Genomic DNA, 17,117 nt, shown 5'->3' on the forward strand with positions numbered 1-17,117 from the left:
TGGTTCCCTAACATTTCCTTAATTTGGTACAATACAATTCATATGTATCTTGTCCTCGGCATATGAAACTAAAGTGTGGTTCCCTAACATTACCCTAATTTGGTACAGTACAATTCATATGTATCTTGACATCGGCATATGAAATAAAAGTGTGGTTCCCTAACATTACCCTAATTTGGTACAGTACAATTCATATGTATCTTGACATCGGCATATGAAACAAAAGTGTGGTTCCCTAACATTACCCTAATTTGGTACAGTACAATTCATATGTATCTTGACATCGGTATATGAAACTAAAGTGTGGTTCCCTAACATTTCCTTAATTTGGTACAATACAATTCATATGTATCTTGACATCGGCATATAAAAAAAAAGTGTGGTTCCCTAACATTACCCTAATTTGGTACAGTACAATTCATATGTATCTTGACCTCGGCATATGAAACTAAAGTGTGGTTCCCTAACATTACCCTAATTTGGTACAGTACAATTCATATGTATCTTGTCCTCGGCATATGAAACTAAAGTGTGGTTCCCTAACATTACCCTAATTTGGTACAGTACAATTCATATGTATCTTGTCCTCGGCATATGAAACAAAAGTGTGGTTCCCTAACATTACCCTAATGTGGAACCCACCAGACCTGTGTAGACCCTTTTTGAACACGTAAAACCCTACCAACTTGGACCAGGATTCAACTGTCGGGTTAGCAGTCTACGATGAATGCATCGTATAATGACTGATTTACTTGTTTAATTATTATTAGCCTCAATTATTATTACGACCTCAATCTCAGGATCCGAACTCATGACTTTCGGGTTAGCCAGCGAGAAGTCTACCGCTAGACCACGCCGCTAGATTGACTCAACTGACATGGATACATACTTGTGGTACAAAACGCGTCCATCCAACCGGCCTTACAGGATAAGCAAAAACCGTTTTGCATTTCACACGTCGAGTTGCAATTTACTGCGCAGGCTGTGGATAGAAATCTACCTTTAACAACGTGGAGAGAAATCTACCTTTAACAACTTGGAGAGAAATCTACCTTTAACAACTTGGAGAGAAATCTACATGTTAGTGCGTATTTGGCGACTAGATGTGATTCAGTGTAGCTGAAGGTATGTGTTTATGCGTGTGTAGCTGTGAGTTTTGTGTGAGTGTGCGTGTTTCTGTGTATGTGTGTGCGTGTGTGTGCATGTGTGTGTGCAAGTAAAGTTCTCTTTCCAAACCTGACGGTTTATGGGGCAAGTGAAGTAGAGTTTACCTGTTTCTGTGATCTCGGCATATGAAGGGATAGTTGGGTCAGCACTATGCCTAGCCGCCTTTACACTCCCTAACGTTAGTTGGGTACCCATCAAAACTGGGTGGACTCAGGGGCGGTCTACTGACTTTAACCCGGATTTGAACTCGAGACGTACGTGTAGCAGTCTAACTCTCTATGTGTGTTTACGTGCATATGTGTGTGTATGAATAAATGTATATGTGCATCTATAAGTCTATAAGTAAATGTATTTGCTAATGGGTTTGCACTTTAGTTTTACTCCATATTGAGCGATAATTCCACATCATAATTTAGGTTTACCGATTCATAAAATTCAGGGGAGTTAATTAAACTATGTACTGTGAGCAGGGGGAAAACTGCTACTGGTACTTGCGTTCCTTACCACGTTCACAGTAAAGCGAGTAAAAGCCTGGCTTACACCTATCGTTGCATTGTCTAGTGTCCCGAGCACAGCCAGTTGCGCAGTTCTCGGGGCAGGCTGCAATGACACGTTGACATACAAGAGAAATTGTTTTTTCCGAAATAAAAAAAATGTTAAATATTTTTTAAACGATTTTTTAAAAATATTTTTTTTAAATAATTAAAAAAATAATTTCGATAATAATTTTTTTTTAAACATTTTTTTAAACAACGTAGTTTTTTTTCGTAATATGTTGGTTGATATTTGCAAATGCCATTCTGCAATGTAATACAACGCTTTTTTTTTAAAAGAATTAAGTCATCAAGTAAAATTAAAATTATCTTTTTTTTTTCGTTACTTGAGTTGTAAGGTTTCAGTTAAAACGATGTATACATAATACACTCAAGGAAGAAAACGATTGCAATACCAGTACAATTTGATATAATAATGATATGTGTTTATAATTTATTCATTAAAAATACATTAATCGGATTCTTTGAGACCATTCGGTCGATGAGGCAGATTAACCAATGTTCACCTGTTTCTATAATCTCGACATATGAAGTGTGGTCAGCATAATGCCGGCGTCCCCTACTTTTCCTACCATGAGTTTGATAGCTTTGGGAGCTTTATGGACATTATACCAACACTAGTTTATTACTGAACAAGTTAAAACTGACTTTACCTTCTCAACACGTTAAAACTGACGTTACCTTTCTCAACACGTTAAAACTGACTTTATCATTCTCAACACGTTAAAACTGACCTTTCTGAACACGTTAAAACTGACCTTTCTGAACACGTTAAAACTGACTTTACCTTTCTCAACACGTTAAAACTGACTTTACCTTTCTCAACACGTTAAAACTGACTTTACCTTTCTCAACACGTTAAAACTGACTTAACCTTTCTCAACACGTTAAAACTGACTTTACCTTTCTCAACACGTTAAAACTGACTTAACCTTTCTCAACACGTTAAAATTGACTTTACCTTTCTCAACACGTTAAAACTGACTTTACCTTTCTGAACAAGTTAAAACTGACTTTATCTTTCTCAACACGTTAAAACTGACTTTACCTTTCTGAACAAGTTAAAATTGGCACTACCTTTCTGAACACGTTAAAACTGACCTTTCTGAACACGTTAAAACTGACCTTTCTGAACACGTTAAAACTGACCTCTCTTAACACGTTAAAACTGACCTCTCTTAACACGTTAAAACTGACCTTACCTGTGACCGAGACTCACCTAAGTCGCACCCGGCGCCCCACACCCCGTCCTTGCATTCTGTGCATAGGCCGTTGGTTTTATGACACGTCAGGGTACAGTTGGGTGAACAGACTAGAAGACATTTGAAAACAACACGTGAGTTAAGACAAGTGGCCAAGAAACCTGGTAGCGAAAGGTAGAACTAGAAATTACATTCTGTGACGGCCCTATGTGTATCGGATTCCGACGGGAAAAGATAATGACAAAAACAGAAGTAGAAGGGTTATAAACTAATTTAACGTTTTGAATCAGCTGGGCTGGTAAACCGGCTTCAACATTAGGCATATATGTCCGAAAAGCCGGTTTTCCGACCCGGTGATCTAGCGTCATATTCCTAGCGGCCGGTATACCGTTTAATTAAATATAATTAGCGGAAGACTGACTAAAACTGCGCATGTGTTTTAGTGCGGGATTATGATTCTAAAAATAGATTTTAGGAAAAGTGAAAGTGTTTACATTTCGTAGCAATGCCGCCGAAACAAAAAACTGAGCCACAGCCAAATGAGCCATCGACTTCAGCACATAAAGTTGGTGCAAAAGATGAAGCAAAAGACCGAAATATCAACAAAAGAAGTAGAATGACTGCATCTCAGGCAATACAACCACTTATTGATTCTGACGAAGAAGATAATATTCCTGGTCTGTATTGTGATGATAGTGACGTTGAATTTGAGACTGAAAACAGTGGCATTGAAATTGACAGTGGCAATGAAACTGTTCAAGTACGTTCTGATGCACTTGGTGCTGTAAAACTTCAGTATCCTTGGCGTGTTGATAATAATTCTTTTTCGGCTAGATTCAGCATTCAAACCAGTTGAAAATGTTGATGTAAAAAACATTCCAGACTCTATATCAGCTTACTCCAAGTTAGTTGATTTTTCGTTTTATATACATTGTTCTGTTCATACATTGTAAAACAATAAAGCATCTAAGAATCTTGCAGCATTGTTGTTTGATCATGAGCCTGGATACCAAATTTGGTTTGCTTATCTCAAACGGTTCAAAAGTTATAGACAAAGTTAGAAGCAGATAAGTGAAAATTTGGCCCTGGGAGCTCAGGAAATGGGAGAAATTAGGCCAGGGCTCAAAGGGTTTAAAAAAATAGCACTAATTGTATCTGTAGGACCACCAACGATTTATAAAAGAACATACTAATTTTTTTTTAATGAATAGTGTCACGAAATTTACCACTAATCTCTAATATCACTATGTGCTTGTTTTATTTGAAGATAACAGAAGCATATTTTTCGAAACAACATCGACATTTTAATGAAACCATGCAGTATTAATATTTATTGCAATGTATAACATCTTAACTCCAGATAATGGAAACAATTATATGCAAGCAAGATCCCACTTAGTGGATATAGAGAACTATTGTTTTTACAAAAGCAACTAAAACGAAAATAGTTAACATACTTTAAGTCTATGTGTGTCTAATGGCATAACTAGAGGGCATATTCCCTCTCGATACTGCACAAGGCGGCAGGAATGGGAGCACGCGAAGAATTGGTTTCTTATTGGAACTCGATTATACTCTCATTTAAATTTTACTTGATTCCTCGAGCTAATAGTTTATTCAAATCTTTTACTTAGTTCACAGTGTCTGTTTATTTATGGGTTTGTGGGAAGTCATATAACTCGATTTTATTATGATTATGATTATTATTATTATTATTATTATCATCATTATTATTGTTATTATTATTATTGTTATTATTATTATTATTATTACTATTATGATTATTAGTATTATTACTTTTATTATTGCGTGTATTATAATGAAATGCTGTTGTTACCTCCACTACAATTGGCTAAGTAATATCCGGGACTGCAATCGCAGTTGCCGGTCATTCGTTCACACCTATTGTCCTTCCCGATGCAATTTTTGCTACATTCTGAAATATGTAGAAACATGTGTAGAAATGGAAACACCCTTTACAAAAAAATAAGCCTTTATAGACACTGAAAATAAAACTAATTTTTTAAAAAATCTATAATAAAAAAAACGTTTAAACTATTTTTTTTTAAAAATATTACCTATAATAATAAATTTAAAGAAAAAAGAGAGTAAGAAATGTTGGTCGTTTCGTTATATATATATATATATATATATATATATATATATATATATATATATATATATATATATATATATATATATATATATATATATATACATATATATATACATATATATACATATATACATATATATACATATATACATATATATATATATATATATATATATATATATATATACATATATACATATATATATATATATATATATATATATATATATATATATATATATATATACGTGTGTGTGTATGTGTATGAGTTATCGTGCGTGTACGTGTGCATGCCCATGTGTTTCCGTATGTGTATGTATAGACTCTTCTACTAGACATAGCTCGACAGCTTAAAGCACAGATACCTTATGATAGACAGCTTAAAGAATAGATACCTCTATGACAGAAAGCGCCATACCACCCAACGTCACAATCTTGCGTGCATTTGCCGTCAACCTTATGGCATTGATTGTAGCAATTTGGATGGCACGCTGGAGTGAAGAAATACGAAACTTAGTTGTTCAATCATAAACAATTAAAATACACCAATCACCGATCAAAACACACATGCATCCCATTAAATTGAAATCATTATGCGGCACAAATCATACATATTATACCAAATACTTAATTTCATATACATTTATACTAACGAATGACAATGTATGTTTAATTTGTACTATCTTCATAAAATTAACATCATGAATCACAATCTTCACAGTACAAAAGCTATCAACATTATGTGGTCTTCACGGGAAGGAGAATGGTTTTATTTTGGTATACCAAATTATGGAAACAATGCATCTTCTTAATAAATATTCGCGTATAATCGGATTATAGAAATATAAATACTTTCTCATATACAGAGTATTGAGGAAGTATTGTAATCGGGCTTAATAATTAATAGATATTTTGACAGTTTTATCGTTATATACTTCCTTACTTTATCGTATACGGAATGTAATGCATTGTAATCGCGCAAAAACCTAAATCAAAATTTTAAAAATGTGGATGTTTTGTAACCTTCAGGAACCTGAAAAACTTTGTTTTTCATTCATGTCCTTTTGGGCGAGTGTATATAAACACGAAAACAACAATACCGTTTCAATTAGGTTGCCGAAATGGTATTTATAAGTATTTTATCAAATGTGTAGTTTTCTTTCAACTTCTAATCGTTCTGGTAACCGGAAAATATTACGTACCTTTGTGACTGACAAAACCGCACGTTTTCGAGAAATGAAAGTTTAGAATATGCTTTTGGAGAAAATGATATAAAAATCAACTTATGAATGGCTTTGGGAAACCGGCAATCAAGTGCCACACTGCCCAAAACTTGATAGAAATTTTTATTTAATAATATTGAAAAGAATCAAAAGCAATATAGCTCTAAGATTATCGTGTTCAAAAAATATAAGGATCTAGTACTCATAAAGGCGATTTCTTCCAAGAAATTTAAATGGTACTTAACATACCGTGGTGAAACCTACACATCGACGCTTAGGCGCACATATAAATAGAAAAATTACATATCTGAGGTTATTGGACAGACTGAATAATGTGTAAAACTAACTTTCTTGAGATCTAGTGATTTTTGCACGATTAAACTGCTTCCCGCATACCACGAATATGAGAAAGATGTTAACACCGTCGCCAAACAGACCTTTGCAGGGATTAAGGCGATAAAAGATCAACCCAGATATAACTTTTACTAGTTAACAACAAAAACACGTTCCAAAACATCAATTTCATTTTTCATCTTGTTAGCTTTAATCACATTTCACATGAATTTTAAACTAGAAATAACCCTCCACTTTTTTACTAAATGCTTTAAAAATTAAAAAAAAAACGTTACGACGATGAATATTAAAAAAAAACGATGCCATTTACAAACCTGTAGTACACTTGAGATCATAGAACCCATCCTTGCAGGTACCACACGCTCCGTTTCTTTTATCACATATGTTACTGTTACAATGGGGGGAGCAGTCTAACAACAATAAGTAGATACAAATTGTTAGTTAACACAACGGATTCATTTCTATAGAAATGGACAAAAGTTTAGATCTCTTGTGAAATGTTTAGTGTGGTAAGAAATCTTCCGTGGCAGGGGAGATGAGGTACGATAGTATAGAACTCTACACGTTTCGTTGGACATAGAACTCTACACTTTTCGTTGGATATAGAACTCTACACTTTTCGTTGGATATAGAACTCTACACTTTTTGTTGGACATAGAACTCTACACTTTTCGTTGGACATAGAACTCTACACTTTTCGTTGGACATAGAACTCTACACTTTTCGTTGGATATAGAACTCTACACTTTTCGTTGGACATAGAACTCTACACTTTTAGTTGGACATAGAACTTTACAGTTTTGGTTGGACATAAAACTCTACACTTTTCGTTGGACATAGAACTCTACACTTTTCGTTGGACATAGAACTCTACACTTTTCGTTGGACATAGAACTCTACACTTTTCGTTGGATATAGAACTCTACACTTTTCGTTGGACATAGAACTCTACACTTTTAGTTGGACATAGAACTTTACAGTTTTGGTTGGACATAAAACTCTACACTTTTCGTTGGACATAGAACTCTACACTTTTCGTTGGATATAGAACTCTACACTTTTCGTTGGACATAGAACTCTACACTTTTCGTTGGACATAAAACTCTACACTTTTCGTTGGACATAGAACTCTACACTTTTCGTTGGATATAGAACTCTACACTTTTCGTTGGATATAGAACTCTACACTTTTCGTTGGATATAGAACTCTACACTTTTCGTTGGACATAGAACTCTACACTTTTCGTTGGACATAAAACTCTACACTTTTCGTTGGACATAGAACTCTACACTTTTCGTTGGATATAGAACTCTACACTTTTCGTTGGATATAGAACTCTGCACTTTTCGTTGGACATAGAACTCTACACTTTTCGTTGGATATAGAACTCTACACTTTTCGTTGGACATAGAACTCTACACTTTTCGTTGGACATAAAACTCTACATTTTTAGTTGGACATAGAACTCTACACTTTTCGTTGGACATAGAACTTTACAGTTTTGGTTGGACATAAAACTCTACACTTTTCGTTAGACATAGAACTCTACACTTTTCGTTGGACATGTTATGTAGACGGTGACAAATTTAAGACAGTAGTTTTTATACAGAGGAGAATTATTAATAATTTAGCTAGAAAGAAAAAGTACCAAATTTGAAATGTATGGTCCAGGGGACAGATGAAGCAGAGTTCATCTGTTTCAGTAACTTTTTTGAAGGGATAATGTGATTAGCATTATGCCCAGCCGAGACTACGTACCTGTAGAATGCTGGACTGCTAACCCTAAACTTTCGAGTTTTACTTTGGGTTAAAGTCAGTGGAATATCCCTGACTCCACCCAGCTCTGATGGGTGGCTAAGTCACGTTAGGGAAAGTAAAGGCGGCTGGGTATTGTGCTAACCACTATATCCCTTCCTATTCCGAGGTCAAGAAACATATGAACTCTACTTCATCTGCTTAATTATACAACACTATATATTGTATTCAATATTGTTTTTTTTTACTAATAGAATAAAAATATAGAGTTGAAAGTAAATATTGAGATTGTCCGCACAAACCGAAGATGATAAAGGAAGCAAAATAAAATAGAGGCATCTCAAACGAAAACTTCAAACTAGCGCGCTTTGAAAATGTATTAGAAGGTAGCACAGGGAATTATGTTTTTTAGTGTTCGACTTGATGTTTATTTTAGGTTGACTGTTTAAAAAAAATTTAAATTGAGAATACAAGTACTAGCATAATGTGCATAATAAATAGTAAACGTAACATTTTCAATGGTCACTCAATGATCTGCCTTTTTGTAGTGTTCGATTTGATGTTTATTTTAGGTGAACTGTTTAAAGAATTTTAAATTGAGAATACAAGTACTGTCTAAAATAATGTGTATAACAAATAGTAAACGTAACATTTTCAATGGTCACTCAATGCTCTGCCTTAAACATTGAAAGTTTCACGCGGAAGAAGTCGTAGTGAGTTCCAGGGGCGTAGCGAGGGGGGGGGGGGGGGGGGGCGGGGGGTGCGGACCGCACCGGGTGACACCATTTAGGGGGGTGACACCAAGGCAAAAAATAGCAAAATATATAGAGAAAAACTCGAGGGGGGGGGGGGTGCAAATCGAAAGTTTGAGGGGGGGTGCAAATCGAAAATTTGAAAGTTTTGTCCCTGGGAAGGGTCTCTATGCCTCTGGGGGGGGTGACACCATTAAGTGCCGCACCGGGTGACACCCGACCTCGCTACGCCACTGGTGAGTTCACTCTAGAGCGATTGTTCAAAAAGTTGTTTTTTTCCACAATGCTTACAAGAATATGGAATATTTTTGTTGAAATAGTTTTGGTACCATTGCGATGTTGTTAGTGCATGACTTCTGATAACACTTTACACATGACATTACAACATATAACACTGACCATGCGAACAGTCGTTGCCATAATATTTTTCCTCGCACCTGTCACATAGACCCGTATCTTTTACACACATGTTACTTTCACAGTGAACCGGGCATACTGAAAAGGTTCAAAAATTCTTTAGATAAAATGTACCGAGGCATTTTTTTCACAGTTAGCCAGGCATACTAAAAAGGTTCAAAAAGTCTTTAGATAAAATATACCGAGGCATTTTTTTTCACAATTAGCCGGGCATACTAAAAAGGTTCAAAAAGTCTTTAGATAAAATATACCGAGGCATCTTATTTTCAAAGTTAGCCGGGCATGCTAAAAAGGTTCAAAACGTCTTTAGATAAAATGTACCGAGGCATTTTTTTCACAGTTAGCCGGGCATACTGAAAAGGTTCAAAAATTCTTTAGATAAAATGTACCGAGGCATTTTTTTCACAGTTAGCCGGGCATACTAAAAAGGTTCAAAAAGTCCTTAGACAAAATTTACCGTGGCATTTTATTTTCATTTTTATGCATATGAAATAAAATATGCACGACATTGGCAAATAACTGCACATAAAGTAACTTAGTCTGGACGGACTTTATTTTTAATCTGATATTGATTTCTGGGTATGTTGAATGGTAACATAATTTCTAGTAGAACGCTGTTCTTAATTAAGGACGTAACATATTAATCTATTCATGTTAATCTATTCATGTTAATCTATTCATGTTAATCACAAAACTTATCGAACTGACCTGATTGGCAGTCGGAGCCATGGAAACCTATCTCACACCTGTCGCACAAACCTGTGCTTTTTTTACACACCCTATTTTCACAGTTAGACGGGCATACTAGAAAAGTTGGAAAATTATCAGATTGTAAAATATATCAGGGCATCTTTTTTTTCACAGTTAGGCGGGCATACTAGAAAGGTTGGAAAATTATCATATTATAAAACTTATCAGGGCATCTTATTTTCACCGCTAACATATGTTAAACATTATTTAGACCATATAATATACAGGGGAATTTTATTTTCATTGTTATGCATATGAAATAAAATATGCATGAAATCGACAAATATATGCACATAAAGTCATTTACAGACTTTAGAATTTTAATCTGATATCGATTTAAAAGTTTGTTGAATGCTACCATACTTTCTAGTAGAACGTTTTTATGAATTGTTAACATATCAATTTATGTGAAATTACAAAACTTCTTAAACTGACCTGATTCGCATTCAGTTCCATAGTAACCTGGCTCGCAAATATCACATAGACCTGTATCTTTCTCGCATATCGTATTTTTACAGTGTCGCGGGCAGTCTTCGTAAATTAAAAGAACAAACGAAATAACTGTATTCATTACATGTACCAGGATTTTTACAAATGGATCAGCATCAAGTCTTATAGCTTGGTGAAGACCAAGTTTCAATGTGATGAAAATTACTCATTAAGCAAATGGCCACATTGTTTTCTGTTAAACTAATATATGTATGTAGTCAACACAAAAGGTAGTCTAGATATGTTTTTGTAACTCAAATTTACCCTGAAAGTTAATTAGGTGCCTAAACAATGTATAGTCATTTACTGTTGATACTGTATTCGTTGCAAAGGCAAATACAGACATGCTACAGTGGTTCTAAACAGATATTTACGACAGACCCTCAAAATAAGATGGCCAGACAAAATATCAAATAAAGACCTGTGGCAAAACAAACAAACAACAGTTAATAGATAGGACATCAAAGCCCGTAAATTTGGATGGATTGGACTTACCCTGAGAAAGGGAGAAGGAAATATAATAAAGAAAGCCCTTTGCTCCCCAGGAGAGGTGTGATTGTAGCCCTTTGCTCCCCAGGAGAGGTGTGATTGTAGCCCTTTGCTCCCCAGGAGAGGTGTGATTGTAGCCCTTTGCTCCCCAGGAGAGGTGTGATTGTAGCCCTTTGCTCCCCAGGAGAGGTGTGATTGTAGCCCTTTGCTCCCCAGGAGAGGTGTGATTGTAGCCCTTTGCTCCCCAGGAGAGGTGTGATTGTAGCCCATTGCTCCCCAGGAGAGGTGTGATTGTAGCCCTTTGCTCCCCAGGAGAGGTGTGATTGTAGCCCTTTGCTCCCAAGGAGAGGTGTGATTGTAGCCCTTTGCTCCACATTAGCCACACAGGATTAAGTCACTGTTCGTGCTTTTGATGCGGTTATTAATTAATGCCAGGGAATATCACACATCACAGCACATTCGGAACTTACTTGATTCGCACCGTGCACCATAGTAACTTGCTTCACACTTGGCGCATAGACCCGTCGAGCGAATGCATGTCTGACCTTCGCAATGAGCCGGGCATACTAGATAAATTCATTTTTTTTTAAATTAATAAATGCAATTTCAAACTAAAACATATATGGACATACAGAAAAGTTTCCAAAAAACGCCTTTCAGGTTAGATGTAGAATAACTGTGAATCCGATGTACAATTCTAGCTAGGGTAAACTGTAACATAGTTTCCAATTAAACTAAAAGAAGTTTGCTTTAAAAAAGCATAAGAGTCTACAAAAGCTCTTCGTACGCTAGCCAAAAAAAAAAAATAAATAAAACCAAGCGTATCATTCTCACAATAATCTCAAACCTTTTCTAACGGCACAAGTATTGTTCTTTATCGTGTATTTATTAATTTATGTTGTATATTATATTACACAAACTAAACAACACATATAGAACTAACCATGTTGGCATTCGTTTCCATAGTAACCTTTTTCACAAGTATCACAATAACCCGTTTGTCTGTTGCAACGCTTTCCTAAACAGTGCTCCGCGCATGCTGAATACAGTTTTTAAAGGAAGTCTCAAAGACAAAAGTATGGAGGAATGTCAAATTAATAGAACGCTAAAGTTTTCAAATGTCATTGTAATTAATGAATACTTTGGTGGTCACGGAGGTTGATATCTATACGGGTTCTGAGCATATATATATATATATATATATATATATATATATATATATATATATATCTACATACATATATATATATATATATATATACATATATATATATACGGGAACAGGGCATTTCCCCCCTGTCAATTACCCCCCGGATATTTCCCCCCCCCCGACATTACCCCCCAGAGTAATTACCCCCCCTGTCAATTACCCCCCTGTCAATTACCCCCCGCCCAGTAGGACATTACCCCCCCCCCGGACAGGGTTAGAGTTAGGGTTAGGGCTGGGTTTAGGGTTAGGTTTATGGCTAGGGCTAGGGTTAGGGTTAGGGCTAGGGCTAGGTTTAGGGTTAGGGTTAGGGTTAGGGTTAGGGTTAGGGTTAGGGCTAGGGTTAGGGTTAGGGTTAGAGCTAGTGTTAGGGTTACGGTTGTGTCTAGATTTGATTTTGGTTTTGTGTGAAGTTTTAGGCTAAGGTGGATGCTTATGTTTTGGTCTTGTTCTTAAGGTTTGGATTAAAGTAGTATATAGGTATAAAATTCTTGTTAGAGTTAGGATTTTAAATTGAGAGGGGGGGGGGGGGTAATTCCCCGGGGGGTAATTGACAGGAGGGTAATTGACAGCGGGGTAATTGCTCCGGGGGGTAAATACGGGGGGGAAATGTCCGGGGGGGAAATATCCAGGGGGGTAATGTCCTGTAGCCATATATACATACATATATATATATATATATATATATATATATATATATATATATATATATATATATATATATAATATAATATATATATATATAATATATATATATATATATATATGTATATGTATATATATATATATAATATATAATATATATATAATATATATATAATATATATATATACATATACATATATATATACATAAATATATACATAAATATATACATAAATATATACATATACATATACATATATATATATATATATATATATATATATATATATATATATATATATATATATATATATATACCATGAATTAAAATTAAAATCAACACATGATGGAATTTAAACATCTTTACTTAAGAAATAATTATATTGAAATGGAATGAATCGGTTGTTGCTGACAATTATTTTGAAATTGTTATAACAAAAACAGCATTTTAAAATTTTTAATCTTTTTATAAGTTACTGACGTATTAAGCCTATATTAGTAGTTACAAATTAGCATATTACACAACACATAAGCTGACCTGAGTTACAGAAAGCGCCATAGTAGCCGTTTTCACAATTCGGACATTGACCGGTCTGAACGTCGCACGTTTTATTGGCGCAGTTGGACGAGCATTCTAATTCAAGTAGAATTCACAGCATTAGATTTACACAGTTATGGGGACATTCTACTTCAAGTACAATTTACATCATTAGATTTACACAGTTATGTGGACATTCAAATTCAAGTAGAATTTACATCATTAGATTTACACAGTTATTTGGGCATTTTAATTGAAGTAGAATTTACATCATTAGATTTACACAGTTATGGGGGCATTCTACTTCAAGTAGAACTTACATCATTAGATTTACACAGTTATTTATGGGGGCATTCTACTTCAAGTAGAATTTACATCATTAGATTTACACAGTTATGGGGGCATTCTAAATCAAGTAGAAATTACATCATTAGATTCACACAATTAAAAAAAAAAAGTTGATTGACGTCATTAAATTTACACAATTATAGGAGCATTCTAATTGAAGTAAAATTTAATTTATATCATTATTTTTACACATTTATGGGGATATTCTCACTCAAGTAAAAGCTAATTTACGTCATTAAATGTACGACGTATTTCTATGGGATATTGTATGGGGGGGGGGGGGAACTTAGGTGTGGGAAAATGTGTGGGGGCTAACGTATGTGTGGTAAAGGTGTAGGGGTGACTACAGGTGTGGAAAATACGTGTGACTCAAGAGGGGGGGGAGAGGCACGCTTTTGTTGTAGTCCCGCTAACAAAGATGATTTACTGGTTACGTTAATTACTGGTTTTCACAATGAGAATAAACTATTTACAGCGAATGTAAATAAATCTTTATACGATAACATACACGGAACGTCGGCGAATGTTTTCTGAGCCACATGTTTATTTTAAACTGAAGTAGAATAGGGTAAATTGAAGTATGATTTCTAAAGGAATCAACAAACTCCTGTCCTAAAGTGCATACACTAGTCCAACACTGTTCTCCTATAATAGACGGCCGTAGAATTCGAATTACTAATGCAATGCTCAAAATAGTTTAAAATACTTGTCGTTTACAAGAACATTAGTTTGTAATTTATGAATAAATTTTTTACTTAGTACTAATTTAATTGAGACACGAATAAAACGAACCTAATCGGCATTCGTCACCATAGTAGCCAGACTGACATCCGTTGCATCTCCCCAGGTCTTTGGAACAAGTGTTATACCTACAGTGCTCCGGGCAGGCTAAATCAAGTTTTAAATTGTTTTAATGTATGTATAAAACAAACTATACAAGGAAATCGTCAATTACCTAATTGGGGGCTAATTACAGTGGGCCGAGCATGCTAAAAATGATTATTTAATTGTTTTAAAATATGTATAAAACGGATGATAAAAGGGCATTCTCAATTGCCTTCAGTGGTGATGGGGGCTAATTAAATCAGTGGGACGGAGTGGTTGATTAGTAGAGCGCTTGGCTGCTACCCCGAAGGTCTCGAGTTCGGACTCTTGACTGTACGACGTCCCTGAGTCCACCCAGCTCTAATGGGTACGGGAATTACGCTAAGGAGAGTAAAATCGGCTGGGTGTATTTTATATGCCGGGGCTAAGAAACTTGAAGTCTACTTCAACTGCCAAATGGATCGCTAGTTTTAAAGAGGATTCGTGACTTGTCTTGAATCTAGTGTGGACTTCTAATGAGCGGCGTGGTTCTACTCGAACAAGCAAACTTTAATTTAAACCAGTAAATTAAACAATGGAGTTGCTAGTGGACGGAAAGGGGGAGGAAGCGAGCTAAACGGCGAGGAAAAGAAAACAGAAAGTTCATTTTGAGTTGCATTATTGAATCATACACCAAAAGACGCTTAAGAAAAACGACTGCTATTTGGCTTTACTACGAAACAATTTAAACTTTTTCTACCTAAATTGATGGCGTGACACCAAATGATCAAGAGTCACCGGAAAGTAATAAAAAAAAGCTTCCGCGCCTTTCCAAAGTTCGGAACACGAAAAACTATAGATATAGAAAGGGGAGGAGTAGCTTGATAATTCGCCCGAGCGCCGGTGTTAATTTCCAGGATTTGCCGCCCAATAATTTAAAATACTTTACAAAAATTGAAACATTATTGGAGCTTTAATGTTTACATGTGATGTGCAATATCACAAAATACTTTACAAAAATTGATACGTTATTGGAGCTTAATGTTTACCTTTCATGTGCAATATCACATATTTAACTGACCTAATCCACAGTCAACGCCATAGTAACCTATCTCACACACTGCACATAGACCTGTATCTTTTATGCACGTCTGATTTTTACAGTGAGCCGGGCATGCTAATTAAATAAATAAACGAAATAATTAGTAAATACCTCTAGAACTAAAACATATACAAGCACACTAAATCTGGTATACTAGGTAGAATGGTTGCAATGTTATTCAAGGCTAGTAAGTCTGATTTTAACCGCATTAAGAGTTAAAAGATGTTGCAGGTAATTGCGATAATTATAATTTGATTTCTCAATTATCTACTTTATCTGTGTGTTTTTTATCGTATGACCAACTGGATTCTACTTTGAGTATTTTTGATCTTTTGATTATGTAGATTCTACTTTGTCTGGGTGTTGTTTATCTTTTAAACGAGTAGATTCTCCTTGAGTATCTTTGATATTATTATAATGTCTGAGTGTCTTTGATCTTTTAACCAAGTTGATTCTACTTTGTATGAGTGTCTTTGATCTTTTAACCAAGTTGATTCTACTTTGTATGAGTGTCTTTGATCTTTTAACCAAGTTGATTCTACTTTGTATGAGTGTCTTTGATCTTTTAACCAAGTTGATTCTACTTTGTATGAGTGTCTTTGATCTTTTAACCAAGTTGATTCTACTTTGTATGAGTGTCTTTGATCTTTTGACCAGGTAGATTCTACTTTTGAATGTCTTTGATTTTTTGACCAGGAAGATTCTACTTTGTCTGTGTGTCTTTGATCTTTTAACTAGGTAGATTCTACTGTGTATGAGTGTCTTTGATCTTTTGACCAGAGCTGATGAGGGTAGAACAATCCGTCTTGATCAGTGACTTGCTAGGGGTCTTGCGTTTAAAACAAAAACAATTAAAGGAATCAACAGAGGAGTAAGTCAAAGTGCTTATCAAGCGGTCATTAGCTGGACATGTGCAATATATATATATATATATATATATATATATATATATATATATATATATAATTCTCTTCTTGGAGACGCTAGAAAATAAGCTGTAAGCGCGCTCCCTACCACCCCAAACCTACATGGTCTGGTGAGCTTTGGTTCACGCTAAATGTTTACAACCGTAGAGCCGGGTTTAGTGACGGCTACTAGGGGCAGATAATTTAGCTTGATACGATTTTAAACTTAGGGAAGGTAACTAAGAGGAGGCTGCTTTCACGGGGGGGGGGGGGTGTAGGGTAGGGGTTGGGGGAAAGGA

The 17,117-nt window shown here is 35.2% G+C and overlaps 1 protein-coding gene across 1 annotated transcript in view; it reads right to left on the minus strand.

The window, feature by feature from the left end:
• Nucleotides 1-17,117, minus strand: part of LOC131951029 (multiple epidermal growth factor-like domains protein 6) — a 49,620-nt gene that overhangs the window by 30,932 nt on the left and 1,571 nt on the right. The window contains exons 3-13 of the mRNA XM_059313294.1: nucleotides 15,893-15,988; nucleotides 11,740-11,835; nucleotides 10,727-10,822; nucleotides 10,250-10,345; nucleotides 9,524-9,619; nucleotides 6,931-7,026; nucleotides 5,435-5,530; nucleotides 4,761-4,859; nucleotides 2,941-3,033; nucleotides 1,672-1,767; nucleotides 890-982 (exon numbers count right to left, since the gene is read on the minus strand). Coding sequence (XP_059169277.1) covers nucleotides 890-982; nucleotides 1,672-1,767; nucleotides 2,941-3,033; nucleotides 4,761-4,859; nucleotides 5,435-5,530; nucleotides 6,931-7,026; nucleotides 9,524-9,619; nucleotides 10,250-10,345; nucleotides 10,727-10,822; nucleotides 11,740-11,835; nucleotides 15,893-15,988 — 1,053 coding nt within the window. The remainder of the gene's footprint in view (nucleotides 1-889; nucleotides 983-1,671; nucleotides 1,768-2,940; nucleotides 3,034-4,760; nucleotides 4,860-5,434; nucleotides 5,531-6,930; nucleotides 7,027-9,523; nucleotides 9,620-10,249; nucleotides 10,346-10,726; nucleotides 10,823-11,739; nucleotides 11,836-15,892; nucleotides 15,989-17,117) is intronic.

This window comes from Physella acuta, unplaced genomic scaffold (genome assembly GCF_028476545.2).
Source record: "Physella acuta isolate Inbredline_101_S28 unplaced genomic scaffold, ASM2847654v3 ptg000064l, whole genome shotgun sequence".
NCBI lineage: Eukaryota > Metazoa > Mollusca > Gastropoda > Physidae > Physella > Physella acuta.